General features: G+C 53.0%; 1 protein-coding gene across 4 annotated transcripts in view; it reads right to left on the reverse strand.

The window, feature by feature from the left end:
- RYR1 (ryanodine receptor 1) overlaps positions 1 to 15,325 on the reverse strand; it is a 112,452-nt gene that overhangs the window by 83,676 nt on the left and 13,451 nt on the right. For all 4 annotated transcript variants that reach the window (XM_081274775.1, XM_081274773.1, XM_081274774.1 and 1 more), the window contains exons 12-27: positions 14,782 to 14,903; positions 14,181 to 14,376; positions 12,674 to 12,809; positions 12,497 to 12,592; positions 12,297 to 12,415; positions 11,345 to 11,478; positions 10,767 to 11,008; positions 10,026 to 10,218; positions 8,832 to 9,048; positions 7,126 to 7,230; positions 6,854 to 6,957; positions 6,207 to 6,290; positions 5,319 to 5,626; positions 4,293 to 4,495; positions 3,274 to 3,448; positions 2,901 to 3,109 (exon numbers count right to left, since the gene is read on the reverse strand). In XM_081274775.1, coding sequence (XP_081130901.1) covers positions 2,901 to 3,109; positions 3,274 to 3,448; positions 4,293 to 4,495; positions 5,319 to 5,626; positions 6,207 to 6,290; positions 6,854 to 6,957; positions 7,126 to 7,230; positions 8,832 to 9,048; positions 10,026 to 10,218; positions 10,767 to 11,008; positions 11,345 to 11,478; positions 12,297 to 12,415; positions 12,497 to 12,592; positions 12,674 to 12,809; positions 14,181 to 14,376; positions 14,782 to 14,903 — 2,643 coding nt within the window. The remainder of the gene's footprint in view (positions 1 to 2,900; positions 3,110 to 3,273; positions 3,449 to 4,292; positions 4,496 to 5,318; positions 5,627 to 6,206; positions 6,291 to 6,853; positions 6,958 to 7,125; positions 7,231 to 8,831; positions 9,049 to 10,025; positions 10,219 to 10,766; positions 11,009 to 11,344; positions 11,479 to 12,296; positions 12,416 to 12,496; positions 12,593 to 12,673; positions 12,810 to 14,180; positions 14,377 to 14,781; positions 14,904 to 15,325) is intronic.

The raw sequence follows: 15,325 nt of genomic DNA on the forward strand, positions 1-15,325 counted from the left end.
TGACAACTAAAAAATATTTTTAAAAAATAGATTCCCTGTTCCCAGATTCTGCAGGGTTGTTTTTTCCACCCCTTTCTTTCCTCTCTCTCCCTTCTCTCTTAGAAATCCTGATTTTGCTTTTGTCCTTGACAAGAAATGCTCTCCTGTGATTTGTGTGCAAGGAAACTAACAATGCCCCCAAGTTATTCTTTCACATTAACATCACAGATTAGCTTTGCCTGTTCTGGAACTTTCTATGAATGGAAGCCCCAGAAATGAGTTCCTTGTGCCTCGGAGCCTTCATTCAGCACTGAGTCTGCATTCTTCCACGTGGTCGTGGGCATGTCAGCCCATTCCTTCTCCCCGCTGCATGGCCTTCGGCTCCCTGGTGGCCCTCACCACCTGGCATCAGCGAGGACTAGGAGGTCCCCATCGGTCCACCTTCCTGTCCCACCTCAGCCATCTCTGGGGCCTTCAGCCTCCACACTTGCCTCCTGTAATCTTCTGCCAGCAGGGGTCTTTCCAAAGCTCCACTCTCAACTGGACATCCCCCTACTAAAAACCCTTCCACTTTTTTTTAAAAAATATGTTTTTAGTTATGGATGGACACAATATCTTTATTTATTTATTTGTATGTGGTGCTGAGGATTGAACCCAGGGCCTCACACGTGGGAGGCAGGCACTCTACCACTGAGCCCCAGCCCCAGCCCCAAACCCTTCCACTTGTGCATAGTTTTTAAATATCCCCCCCCAAAAAATCGCTTATTAATTACAAAGAGAAAAAATAGTAACTTTACAGAAGAGAAGCTTGGCAGACTCCACCTCCCCAAATAGTCAAGTTAACAATCGGCACAGTTGTCCCTTGAAATCCACAGAGGATTGATCCCAGGACCCCTGGCACACACCAAGACCCACTGATGCTCCAGTTCTGTTAAGTTGCATAGTATTTGCAGATCTCCTGTGAGCGCCCTCCTGAATGCTTTAAGTCATCTCTACACTCCTTATAATACCTCACACAATATCAATGCTATGTATACTAGCTGTTATGCTGAGTTGTTTAAGGAATAGTGACCAAAAAATTATCTGCATGTGTTCAGTACAAATGCGATTTGTTTTCAAATATTTTTTAGCTGCAGCTCATTGAATCTATGGCTGCAGAACCTCAGATACAGAGGGAGGGTTGACCGCAAGAGACACAGCAACACGCTGTCATGCACCAGGCGCAACACAACCTCACTTCTGTGATATTCCTGCCCAATATGCCTTGTAGGCATCTAATCATGAAAAAGCACCCAACACACCCAAATTAAGGGACATTGTACAAAACAATTAGCCTGTAGTCCTCAAAAATATCAATGCCATGAAAGACAAAGAAAGACTTGGAAACTTTCAACATGGAGATCAAAGAGATAAAACCACATACAACATGCAATCCTGGAGTGGATCCTGCACCAGATAAAAATAAGGGATAAACTGTCACAATTTGACAATAACTGGCAAAATTTGAGTATAAATGGTGGATTACAGAATCATATTATTAGTGCTTCATTTCCTGATTTTCGTAACTACTGCAATCAACAGAACACACCCTTGTTCTGAAGAAATGCCCACTGAAGTTTTCATGTGTTTTTTTTTTTTTTTTCTTGGTTTGGTTTGGTTTTGGCACCAGAGATTGAAGCCAGGGGCGCTTAACCACGGAGTCACAAGTCCAGCCCTTTTTTATTTTTTACGTTGTGAAAAGGTCTCACTAAGTTGCTTGGGGCCTCTCTAAGTTGCTGAGGCTGGCTTTGAATTCGAGATCCTCCTGCCTCAGCCTCCTGAGCCACTGGGATTACAGGCATGTACCATCACTCCCAGATTCCACACTGAAGTATTCTGGGGTAACGAGGCACAATATCTCCAATTTACTCTCAAATTATTTAGGAAAGAAAGAAAGAAGCTGGGCCTGGTGGCACCTGCCTTGTAAATCCAGCGACTCAGGAGGTTAAGGTAGGAGGATCACAAATTCAAAGCCTGTCTCAGCAATGTGGGGAGACCCTGCCTCAACATTTTAAAAGGCTAGGAAGGCTTAGTGGTGAAGCGCTCAGAAAGAGACTGTCCCATGCCTAAGGCCACACGGAATGTAAGAGGCCAACCCCAGGTCTGTCTGATTCTAAAGTGCCAGCTGAAGCTCAGTCCCCAAGAGGTCGAGTTCTTTGCAGTCTGGCTGTGAAAAGGACAAGCAATCGCTTTGGTCTTTGTGGGGTGTTTACAGTCAGAGTCTAAACTTGAGTTTAACCTTAGGGAAAAAAAGACACTGCAGTCTGAAAATTGAGTTGCTTGGATTAAGGAACAGTAACTAAAAACAAAATAAAAATAAAAAATAAATCCCAACACACTGATTACAATTAATAAGGAGGGTACCAAGATGTCGCCAGGACACTCAGAGATTTATATTTCTTTTTTTTCTTCAGTACTTGGGATGAACCCATGTCTTTGTGCATGCTAGGCAAAGCTCTGTCACTGAGCCGCGTCCCCAGCCCTTTTTATTTTATTTTGTGACAGGATCTTGCTAAGTTACCCAAGCTGGCTTTGAACTTGTGGTTCTCTTACCTCTGCCTCCCAAGTAGATGGAATTACAAGCATGCTCCACTATGCCTGGCTGGGTTTGTATTTCTTTAAACCTTGCTCTAGGATCAAATAGTATAAGGACTAGAAATTTCCATCGGGGTCACTTGATCAAGCTTCTCTTTTCTCCCTTCTCCCATTTTACAGGTGAGGCCCCCGGGGCCAAAGTTATAGCCTAAAAGACAACTTGGGGAGCCCAATATCCTGACCCCCCCCTCCTAGATGGCTTGTGTGCTAACGTAGAAGGAGAAACTCGGGGAAGAAAGTTGTGAGAACAAGGTTTGGAGACAAACCAGAAGGTCCATTGCGCTCACCTCATAGTGGGGGTGTTCAAGGGGCACAGGTTCGAACTGAGGAAGGCTTTTGCTGAACCAGGTGGTGACGGGGCGCTGCATGTTGATGGCGAAGGGCTCAAAGCCTTCCTGGAGGCCACAGATGGCAAAGAATCGCAGGGAGCTCACATCCTGGCCCAGGTTTAGGTGGCCCACCTGGCCAGGCCCCAAGCTGCAGACCGGGAGGAAGCCTGGGGGAAGGAAATGAATGGGCAGGGGTGAGCAGTGGGCAAGGCGGGGCGGTCACCAGGGGAGGGGGGTACTATAAAAGGGATAAGAGAACCAGAGGCCGAAGGTTCACGGGAGGTTCAGGTGAGACGGAGGAAAAGCAGACAGACAGGTGAAGGGGTCTCACCTTCCCCAATCTCAATCTCCCGGAAGGCTGTCTCGGAGCCAGAGTCCGACATGAGGACCTTGCCATTGAGGGTAAAGATGATGGTGTTCTCCGTGAGGTCAATCATGCAGCCAACAACATCGCCTGACTGCCAGGGATGCCCAAACGGCTCACTGCCCAAGTGCCAGCGCTGGCCCTGTGAGGAGCCCAGAGAAGACACGGTGCTAAGACACAGGGAACTGGAGGGAGGGGGAACAGGGAGAGGGTGACACGCACAACACATCAGGAAGGGGAAGGAGAGGCGCCGGTGGCCCCATCATCCCGACATCTGCATCCATGGTACTTGGAATTGCCTTCCTCACTAATCTGTGTCTCGTCCCTTACACCTGGGTCTTGCTGTTTCCATGGCTAGGGCGATGGGGACCAAAGTGGTCATGAGGTGTTGGGAGCAGCAGCAAGTAAAGAAGGGAGAAATGAACCCGTCAGAGTCCTCCATACAGACCCATGTACACCCACATAAGTCCCCAGAAGAGATGGGTGAAGAATGATGGATGGGTATATGGCGGATGGAAGTATGAATAGAAAGGTAAGGATCCACATGGCTGATGGAGGGAAGGAAGAAAGTGTAAGTAGAAGTATAGATGGATAGACGATGAATGGATGGTTGTTAAATGGATGGGTGAAGAGATGGATGGATGGATAGATGAATAGGTGAATGGGTAGATGGTTGATTAAATGGATGGCTGGATGGATAGATGGATGTATGGGTTGGTGGGTGGATAGATGGATGGATGGATAGATGATAGATGGGTAGGTGGGTGGATGGTTGATTAAATGGATGGATGGATGGATAGATGGGTGAGTGGATAGATACGGAGTCGGGGTGGATAGATGGATGAGCAGGTGGATGGATGAATGAGAAGGATGGAAGATGCAGGGATGGACAGACAGAGTGAAGCACAGATGGAGGCAGGGCTAGAGTGTAGGACTGTGGGAGGGACCACAGGGACTGGCAGAGTGGAGCCCAAGGAGGTACCCACGCGGTGCCCATTGAAGACATAGGCCAGATCATCAGCTCCCAACTCTACGTCAGGCCGCAGCTCAGGTCTTGCCCAGCCCACTCGCATTTCGCCTGTGGTGACTGCCTCAAACTCGAAGTACCAGCGCCCACTCTGTACCGCATAGGATTTCTCCGCCCGGAAGATGCGCACCCGGTCCCAGCGAGACTGGCTCTCCACCTGACCTACAAATGAGGCCAGGTAAAGTCAGAAAGGCTGGGTAGGAAGTGGAGGTTAGTGGGAGAGACAGAGAAGGTGAGGGTGTTGGGAACAGGGAGAAGAGGGACAATTTCCTGGTGTAGAAGGAGAAGTGGAGAACCTCAGGAGTCAGAGGTGGGAAAGATCTATTGAGACAGACCCCCATCTTGTCAGTAGTCAGAGCTCTCAGCGAACAGAGTTGCCGACAGAGACACAAAAGGAGAAAGCTGGGTCCAGACCTGGTCAGGGGTTAGGGGTCAAGTGTCAGAATCAAGGGTTGAGAGCAGGACTGGGAATCAGAGTCAGAGTCAGGGTCAGGAGGGGCTAGACATTGGGGTTGGGGCCAGGAGTTAAGAAATTGAAGGTCGGGGAGCATGGTCAGGGTTATAGGTCAAGACTGGGATTGGAAATCAGTGAAAGGTCAGGGGTCAGTTAGAAGGAGGGCAGAGACTAAGTTCTTGATTGTGTGGCTCCATATTATGGTCATAGTCCAGAGGTTAGAGGTTAGGGGTCAAAGGTGAAGGTCAGGAACTGGAGTCAGGGTTGGGTCAGCACTCACTGGTCTGACTTCTCAGTGTTATAGCCAAAGCCCAGGCAGGGATTGGGTCAGATCAAGGTCAGTGGTTAGACCATAGTCAGGGTTTGGGTCAGAAGTAAGGGTCAAAGTTAAGGGGAAGAGTCAGCGCTCAATGCCCTCCTGATCACTCCACTCTGTTACAGACTCATTCAAGAGCTGCGTCAGGTCAGAGAGCAGGAGTCAGGGCCAGGGTCAAGGCAGGAGTTAGGGTGGGAGCCAGGGTCAGCACTCACTGGGCTCCTGGTCAGGTGGCTCTATGTTGTAGCCGTAGCCCAGCAGGGTGCGCACTGCCTGGCAGAGGCTGTCGCGGTTGCTGCGCTTGGTGGCCTCGTCCAGCAGGCGGTAGGGCACGAGGCGAGGGTTCCTGCGCGCAGGGATGTCCTGCACGGCGCTGTAGCTCCAGCCCTGGGCCACGCGGTCCCGTGCCCACACATTGTGACCATTCTCTGCCAGCCGATCCACGAGGGTCGTCTGTGCGGGTGTCAGCCGCACATGGCTCAGGTCCAGTGGAGCCGGCTTGTACCCATTGCTCATCATGTACCTGTGGGGGTAGCAGGCCACTGGGACGAGGCCCTCCTTCCCCTCTGGGGTCTGTGCGAGATCCTGACTTCCAACCCTTGGACCAGGTCCCCAGGATGCTTAGCCAAGGGCTTTGGAATTTCTGACCTTCGGTCTCTGCTATCAGGGTTCTAGCACTTTCTAGAATAAGCTTTGAGGTCCCTGACCTCTGATTCTAGGACCCAAAGCAAGGGCTTTGCCAGCACTGATCTCTGACCTCTGTGACCTCTTCATCCTGATTCTAGGAGCTTTATTTCTGACCCTGAAGCTCTTTGACCTATGACCTCCAGCTTTGAGGTTTCTTAGTTCTGGCCCAAGACCCAAACACCCAATCAGGACCTCTAATCTCTCACCTATTGCTCCAGAAACCTCTGGATTCTATCCTTCTGCCACTGATCCCTTGCCTTTAATGTAGGACGTCACCTCAGCTTTCTCAGGGTCCCTGACCCTCCCCCCCGGCCCCTTCATCTCTGACCTCAACCTCTCCACAAAGCCCTCCAGCCCCCCTCCCCACACATCCCAATGCCCCCTCCACTCCCCAGACAGGCCGGGGCCCCGCTCACGTCTTGGGGAGCTTTGTCTTCTTGAGGTTGTCCTCGGCCTTCTCGTCGGCCATGCCCACGTGGCAACCCAGCGCCAGCAGAGTCCTAGTAGGGGCACAGGTGACACGGTCATAGTCCACAGAGCTCCCTGCCCAGTCTCCTCTGCCTCTAGCTCTGCCTCTTGCTCCGCCTGCTGGGGTGTCTGTCCCCTGGCCCTTGGTCTCTCTGACGTCTCTCTGTCCCTGTCTCTTCCTTTCCGATTCTCTTTGACCCTGTCCAATTTCTCCTGTCTGCTTCTCTCTCTGTCCCTTTCTGTGTCTTTCTCCCTTTCCGTTGTTGACTTTCTCTCCCTTTTATTTTTTGAGACAGTGTCTTGCTGTGTTGCCAGGCCGACCTTGAACTCCTGGGCTCAAAAAGATCCTCCCGCCTCGGCCTCCCAAGTGCTGGGACTGTGGGTGTGTGCCACCACGCCCAGCATGCTGCTGATTTTCTCTTGCTGGCTGTTTCCCTCCCCGTCTCTGTCACAATAACTGTCCCCTCTCAGTGTCTGTCTGTCTGTCTGTCTGCCTCCCTTTTCTCTGTCAGTCCCGGCCTCGCTTTCCCGGCCTCTCCCTGACGTCCCCCAACCAGTACTTGTTCCACCCCCTGCTCCCACTGGGTGCCCTCACTTGAGCGTCTCCCCTGACATCTGCAGGTTGTAGTTCCGCTCGGGCTCTGGAAGGCTGTGGAAGTCCACGAGACACGGGTGCAGCCTCTTGTTGTCATCGCGAACCTGGAGAAGCCCTGGCGTCAGCTCTCGGGCTCCCTTCCCCCAACCCAGCACTCCCAGACCTCCCTGGACCGCCCACCCCTAGTTCTGCCACCTGTAGCCCAAGGACCCCCTGGTACCCTAAATCCCAGCCACCGGCCCTCTCCGTGGGCCGCCATCCCTGCCCCTCACCGGCCCGTAGGTCCAGCCCTGTTCGATGCGGGTCAGCGCCCAGAGCTCATGGATGTTCTCCGCCAGCTTCTCCCGAATGCGCTCCAGATGGGGAGGCAGCACAATCTGGGGACAGGAAGACATTCGAGGGGTTCCTGAGATCCCAACTCCACCTCCACCGCGACCTCTCTTCCCAAAACCGTGAGTGAGTCCTAGTGTTCAACAGCCCTGCCCCCGAGCCCTCATTTTGATTCCAGGATTAAAGCCCAATAAGCAAGGATAGAGCATTATCAGAATTAAGGATTTTGGGGGGACAGATCTGTCTCCCTTGTGGACTGGGAGCTCCATGGGGGAAGGGCCTCGGCTACCTCAGTCTCTCCCAAGTCCTCGGCCACACCCAGCCCAGAGCCAGACCCTGACCCAGAAGGGGTGCTCAAGAAATTTCTGCCAAGCCGAGCGGGGTGGCAACGCCTAAAATCTCAGCAGCTCAGGATCATAAGTTCAAGGCCAGCCTCAGCAATTAAGGGAGGCCTCAGCAACTTAGTGAGACCCTGTCTCAAAATTAAACATAAAAAAGGGCTGGGGATGTGGCTCAGTGGTTAAGTGCCCCTGGGTTCAATCCCTGGTACCCCCTCCTCAAAAAAAAACCATGCAGAAATATCTGCCAAATGAGTGGGTGAGTCCCTTTCCTTCTCTGTATAATGAGACTTGCCCCAATGCTTAAATCATAATACTTGCCTCATGAGGATTCAGACAAACCATTTATGTAAACTACTTGATGTTTACATAAATGCCGGGCACACAGTAGGTGCCTAATAAACACTGAAGCTCTTGGTGTTCTACAGGCAGGAAATAATGATGTTTCAGATCAGGGTGGACTGTAGGGGGAAATGTGGGGTGGGAGGGCTAGCCAGGAGGTCAAGGGGACTACGAGCTAGGTTGAGAGGTGGGGTGTGGTGGGAGGGAGAGGCATCCAGGATGAGGCCCAGGGCTCCATCCAGGGACAAGGGATGGTCAGGTCACCCCTGAGGTAATCTTACTGCCATTAATAATGACAAGTGACTGCAGTGGGTGCTCAGGACTATGCTAAGCTCTCAATCACAGTCCATCAGCCCTCCCATGGCGACATCCTTATAGGGAAAGTAGGAAGTCTGGACTGGATACAAGGAGCATGAGAGGACTGATATGGAAGAAATTCCCCCAAAAACTGTAGTGGTTAAGACCTCAGGCATCGGAGTCAGAGCCCCTGAGTTCAAACCAGCCATGTGACTTGCACAGGATGGGGCAGGGGGAACTACCAGGGATTGACCACTGAGCCACATCCCCAGCCCTATTTTGTATTTTATTTAGAGAAAGGATCTTACAGAGTTGCTTAGTGCCTCGCTTTTGCTGAGGCTGGCTTTGAATCTCTGATCCTCCTGCCTCAGCCTCCCGAGCTACTGGGTTGCACAGGTTTCTTAACCTCTCTGGGCCTTGCTTTACTCAACTATAAATTGGGGGCAATAACTGTTCTTTTTTATGGAGCCACGGAGAAGATTCCCTCTCTGTGGAAAGCTGGGATTCTGCCTTGAAAGAGTCCCTGGCCTCAGTTTTTCTCTCTGTTCAACAATGGGGTTCAACAAGGCCCTGGGTTCAATCCCCAGCACCACTGCACACCCCAGCTCCCCACCTCTCTGACTCCTAAGAGAGACTCCCTCACCAGAAGACCCTTGTAGGGAAGGCGGTACCTGGACAGTGTCCACAGGGCAGGGCACGAAGTCGGTGTGTGACAGGCAGCGACTGGGGCCCACCAGGTGGGGGCCGCGGGGCCCTTCCCGACGGTACTCCTTGATGGGTTCAAGGTGGAGCCGCTCACGAGGGAGCACAGCCTCGTGGCATGGGGCGTAGCCAGGTGGGGGGAGGAACTTGAATTCACCATGGCGGCCACCAAGGAGGAACCGCACCCTGGAGGAGGAGAAGGGGATCGTGGGAGGGGCCAGGGGACAGTCCGTGATCAGGGGGTATCTGGAGTGATCCTGGGATCCATGGAGGGTTCTGAGGGAACCTGTGGCCCCTGCGCAGGCATAGGGCACAGAGGTCATCTAGGATTAGAAATTCAAGTCTAGGGTCAAAGGAAAATATCACAAGAGAACATCATGGAGGACCTAAAGGAAAGTGGGACCATCAGGGAGCTAAGGGTGGGAGGACCTATCGTTAGGAGAGAAGAGTTCCCATTATTGCCAGGTCACGGGAAGGTCCTTTGGAGGAGTCCCCAGGTCACCAAAGCATCTGGGAATGTTAGAAGTTTCGGTGAGAACAAGAAGATGATGATTTAGAGACATTGGGATTTGTTATAACCATTCCACTGAATGGACATTTGGAGAACTTGGGGTCACTGGGTACGGACGGGGCCATTGAGAAGTCTTTGAATTAACTGGGCAGTGAATACTGGGCAAGTCGGGGGCTACTGGACCACCTTGGGGAGATGCTGGCATCACGATAGGTTACTGAAAGAGGATGGAGCCATAAGGAGGGTCGGAGGACATTGGGAGGCTATTGGAAGAGTCTTGGTCATTGGAGCATCTCTGGATGAGTTTGGGGTCACCAAAAGGTCACTGTAAGGTCTGGGGATACAGCTCAGTTGGTAGAGTGCTTGCCTAGCATGCACAAGGCCCTGAGTTCAATCCCCAGCACCAGACACAGACCAAAAAAGGTCACTGTACAATTATGGGGTCCCTTGAAGGCCATCGTAGAAACATGGGGTTGGGAAGAATCTGAAGTCATTAGGATCATGCAGAGGTCACTGAGAGTTTCAAGTAAGGGCTTCTTGCCAGTCAGTCCTGAGGGTAAATGGCTGTGTCCTTGTCCCATAGGGTGACTGCAGAAGCCGTCTTGGGTCAGACCCCCAACCCAAGACAACTGGGGCAGGGGCAGGTCCTCACTTGACACCGGCCGAGAAGCTGACAACAGGGAAAAAGAGCCCGTCGAGGTTGAAGGCCTCGAAGACGCCCTGCACAGGACAGCCATTGATGCGGAAGGAGATGGAGGGCACACTGAGGTCCAGACAGCAGCTGACCACATCCTCGGGGGCCAGGAGGTGCTGGCCTGGAGAAGTCACCGGGCGTGCCACGTGTCCTGCACCAAGATCACCAGAGAGAGTTCAGAGGTCAGAGGTTCCATGGAACCAATGATATCAAGAAAATAAATGCAGATATCAGAAGATCCTGTAGGGACTGGAATTGGGAACCCCCCCCCCAGGGACAGGTGCTCCCATGGAGGGGCCCGTAGTTCTAAAGTTAGGAGCGAGGGTCAGAGTCCCCCTGGAGTTAGGATGGCTGGGAGCCTGACAGCTGTGTGGTCAAAGTTCACCTGAGTTACAATTAGGAACCTTTGAGTACATAAGTCAAAGATCAGAGGTCATAACAATCTGAGCAATCTTCTGAGATCTCTAGGGTCAGAGGTCATGCCTCTTCTGAGGTCAGAGTTTTGGAAATTATGAGGAAACAGGTCAGGGTCAGGATTCTGGAAGCTCTAGGATGAGGGTTGGGGGAAATTAGGAATATGAGTCAAAAGTTCCTCTACTGGGGGTCAAGATCCTGAGACCCTCAAGGCGCCTAGTCAGACTCTGGAAAATTCTAGGGTCAATAATCAGGGGTGAGGGTCACCTGGAAGCGTCTAGGTACCTGTCCAGAGATGCAGCCCGTCAAAGCCATAGGAATAGAGGTCATCGCCGACCCCATTGCCGCCCCAGCCCTCGCCGCCCCCAGGGTAGGGGCTGTAGCCCTCAGTGAGGGCCCACCCCACCCGCAGGTGGGTGGCCTGAGCTGTCAGAAACGGAGCCACCTCGTCCACCATCACTTCAAAGTACCATTTGCCGTACTGCGTGGAGCCCTCTGCTCGGCCCACAAAGATGTTGGGGCGGATGCTGCAGGAGAGATAGAGAGGAGAGATAGGTGGTGAGGAGGGAAATAGGGAGACATACAGACAGACAGAGAGCAATCAAAAGACAGAGACAGAGAGATGGAAGAGAGCCAGGGATAAGAAGATGGAAGAGAAATAGGAACAGGCCAAGACAAAAAGAAAAAACATAGAGGCAGAAATGGAGTCCAGACGAGAGGGGTGGGGACCCAAGGGGGAACAGGGCAAGGTGGACTCCTGAGCAGGCGGCGACAGGAGAGGGACACCCACTTGGGGTGGAGTCTCTGGGTCAGGAAAAGGGTTGAGAGGGTCTAAGCCCAGGGTGAGGGATTAGGAGCCACACCTGGTGACATAGTTGATGAGGTTTGTCTGTAGCAGAAGCTCACGACCAGGGAGCAAGTTCTCGGTAATGAGATCTTGGTTGGAGCGCACAGCCACACCATTGCACACACAGAGGGAGCACAGCACATCCAGGACCTGGAGGTCAAGGTCAGAGGTAAAGGGGAGTCAGGGTACAGGCAGGGGAGATATAGGAAGACCTGGATGGGAAGTCAGAAGGCAAGAATGGTGCATCTGGACAGGGTATGAAATTTTTGCCTGAAAGGTGGTGAGAGTGGAAAGTCGGGGATCCCAGAGAAAGGGGTCAAAGTAGGCGGGAGAGACTGGATCACATGGGTTGAGATAAGGCATTAGCAGTGTAAGAAAGGATAGACTGGAATCATGAAGAAAGAGGTCAAAGGACATAGTGAAAGGGACAGTGAGAGACACAAAAACCAAGATGTGATTTTGGATCAGCAGGGGTTGCAAACATGTATCTTCAGAGGTCAGTAGACATGGAAATGTGTGCAATGGTCAGGAATCATGCAGTAGGAACTGGCAGGGCCTATAGCAAACTGCAGAGAATATATGCAGCCCACCTAACGGCTATATAATTTGAAAATTTTAAAGACATTTCAGAGCCTGGCGGTGTAGTGAATACGCGTAATCCCAGCCACTTGGGAGGCTGAGGCAGGAGGATCATGAGTTCAAGGCCAGCCCCAGCAACTTAGTGAGGCTTATGCAATTTAGCAAGACCCTGTCTCAAAATAAAAAATAAAAAGGGCTGGGGTGTGGCTCAGTGATAAAGTGCCTCTAGGTTCAATAACCAATTAAAAAAAATTGGAGCCAGGAGTTTGAACCCCTCCCGCTGAGATGGAGGCATGTGAGTGGAGTCCAGGTAAGAGATGAGAGGGAGGAGTGGAATCCGGGAGCCACAGGGAGAGGTCAGGGTTCTGAGGTCAGGAGGACAGGCTGACCTTGTGGTTCCTCCCGTGCTTGTCCAGGAGGGAGATGATGGACTTGATGTGGTTCTCCTGGATGATGTTCAGGACCTCGGGACTCTCGATCAGGACACAATACAGCACCTCCAGGATGCCTGCCCGGGTGACAGTGGGAAGACATGAAGCAGTGCGCTCTCCCCTCCCCGACCCCCGTCCCACTCCCTGCGTTCTCCTACCAGACGAGGCCTCCAGACGATCCAGCTTGCTGACCAGCCAGTCCAGGTTCGTGGAGAAGAGGGCACAGTTGGTCCGATTGCCACGGATCAGAGAGGCTGAGGGTGGAAGAGGGGTCAGGCCCAAAGGGATTGGGGGTCTGGGGTACTCTTGGGGACGTTAGGACGGAAGTCCCTTACCCAGGAGTTCATAGAGCAAGTTCACAATCTCTTTCCAGGACTCAGCTGCCTCCTCCCCTGCATATTCGGCAAAGTGGGCAGCCGTGGTGTAGACATTTAGGCGGTCGATGCAATTCAGGACCAGGGAGAGCATCCCCTGGGGCAGGGAACACAGGGGTGATCACAACCGGTGTCCCAGGCCCTCCCTTCCTTTTCTTTCTTGGATTTACTAATTCATATCCCTTCAACAGCTGGTGGCTGGCTATTTTCTCCCTGATTAAAACCGGCCCCTTTAACCCCATATCCCCTTTCAGTCCCATTATCCTCCCCTCCGCCTTGGCTCCCCAAACCCGTCCTTGTCCTCTCTGCCTCTGTCATCAGCATAGAATGCCCTTACTAACATCAGGGCTGAATTTGTGCTTTCCCTCCCTCCTTTCTGTCCCTGTGACTTGCTTCCAAGCAGCCCATAGTTTTGCCTGCTGCTGAACTTGGGACATACAGTAGGCATTCTTTGGCTCAATGGCTGCATGTGGCTGAAACTGAAACTCGGTTTTATCCAAATTTGAGGCATCCACTGGAGATCTTGGAATATATCCTCTGCAGATAAGGGAGAACAACTGTGGCTACATCTAGAAACCCCTGTCGTTAGTAAGAGAAGCAGAGCTTCATGGCAGAGAGTATGACCGTGTTGGAGTCTCACAGACTGCTTTCATCTCTCTGAGCTTCAGGAACCCCATCTATAATATGGGAATTACAATCCCCGCACGGGGTCATTGGGAGAATGACGTGGCTATAGAGCCTTTATCACGTAGTAAGGAATAAATCCAAGGTAAAATAACCACTAATGCTTATGTAGCATCTACGCTACTAGAATTGTTCTAAGCACCTGCATATATTGTAGTAATTCTATCCTGAGGTAGCTTTGTTATCATTACCATTATCATTTACAAGTCTTTTTCCCTGGAGCCCCTGGAGGGGCCGATGTCTTTGAATGGACATGCTCCCTCCACTAAAGAAGGCATCAGATGCCCTGGCCTTTGGCCAGACTCGCTGCCACTCAGACCCCTGGCGGGTAGGAGCCGGGCACACCTCTTCCCTTAGTGTTCTTCTAACAAACTTCCAGCTCCAGACCCAGGTGAGGTTCCTCCTATGCTCTCTTCCTTGCTGCCCTAGAAGAGCCTCTGACCCTGTGCCCCCCACCCTTCTGGCCCTGTCCCCACAGACAGCCCCCAGAGCCGCAGCCCCACCCACTCAGCGTCTTCTTCTCCCCAGTCTCCCCTTCCAGGCCTGGCACAGGCCCCGCCCCTCACCTCTCTCAGCCCTCCCTCAGTCCCGCCCACAACTCAGTCCCGCCCCCCGAGGCCACGCCCCTGGGGTTGGCCCAGGCCGAGACGTTCCTCGCGCTCCTCCCCCGTCCCACCCCGCTGTCTGACTCCCGGTCCCCTGTCACTCAGGCCCTTGCCGCAGCTCCGCCCCAGGCCACGCCCCCGTGCCCACAGACCCCGCCCCTCCTACGGTGCGGTCCCACCTCCTCCTGGAAGAGGCTCTGGCGGTTGCGCAGGCTGCGCAGCTTGCTCTGCTTTTCTTCGTGCTGCAGCTCCTCAGAGGGCGGCTCGAAGTAACCGATGAGGTCCTGCAGGCTCAGGATGACTCCCTCGATGGGCAGCGCCGAGCCAGCCGGCGGCCCTGAACCCCGAGGCTTCCCGCTGAAGCTGTCCAGGCCCCTGAGGGGACCACCAATTGTCAGCCAGGGCCCCATCTCCGACTGTCACCACCCCACCCCTGCAGGACTAGCCTGGACTCCTGCTTTGCAGAGGGGGTGAGGGAGTCAGAGAAAGGCCTCGGCCCGAGGTCACGGGGCAAACAAGGACAGAGCTGGGACCGGGACTCACTCCTACGGAGGCACATGGGGTGAGGGAAGGAGCTGGGGAGGTCCAGGATCAAGCGTCTGGGTGTCAGAGGTGATGGTCACAAGAGTGAGGTCAAAGGTCATGGTTGTCTATGTCAGATTAGGGGACAGGGGTTTAGGAATTAGGGACCAGTGCATGTCGGACAGGGTGGTGGATCCAGAGGCCTGGAGGTGCATGACCACCAGGAGCCGGGCCACTTGGCAGGGCAGCGCGGCTTACTTGATGAACTGGTTGTACAGGCCAGCAGTGCTGTGGATCATGCGGGCAGCCTGGGACTCCTCCTGTTGGCACCGGGTCAGTGACAGCGCATCGTCCATGTGGCCCTCCTGGTGCAGCATGGCCTGGGTGTGGAGAGGTCAGAAGGGGATCAGCCACCCAGGGCCATGACCCACAGGTCTCTGTCCAGAGTTGAGTCCCACAGCTGCACCCCATGCCATAGAATCTCTCTGCAAATCTGCCCCGTGTTTCTATTCCCCTTCGTCTGTCTTTCCTTTCCTCTCTCTTGGTCCTCCCCAACTCCTCTGTCTCTCCCCGTCTCCGTCTGTCTCTCCCTCTACCCCACACTCTCTCTCCCTGCCTCTCCCTCTCTTCTCTATTCCCCATCTCTTTCCCTTCCTCTTTGTGATTCTGTCTGGTCTACTCTGTCTCTCTGCATCCCCGTGCCTGTTACTGACTTAACACCCTCCCTCAGAAAGCTCTAATGTCACCCCAAACTTCATATATCCCAGGCTGAATGTCTGACCTTCACAGCTGACCCCCCAGA

This window comes from Spermophilus citellus, assembly GCF_964194105.1.
Source record: "Spermophilus citellus genome assembly, chromosome: 18".
Taxonomy (NCBI): Eukaryota; Metazoa; Chordata; class Mammalia; order Rodentia; family Sciuridae; genus Spermophilus; species Spermophilus citellus.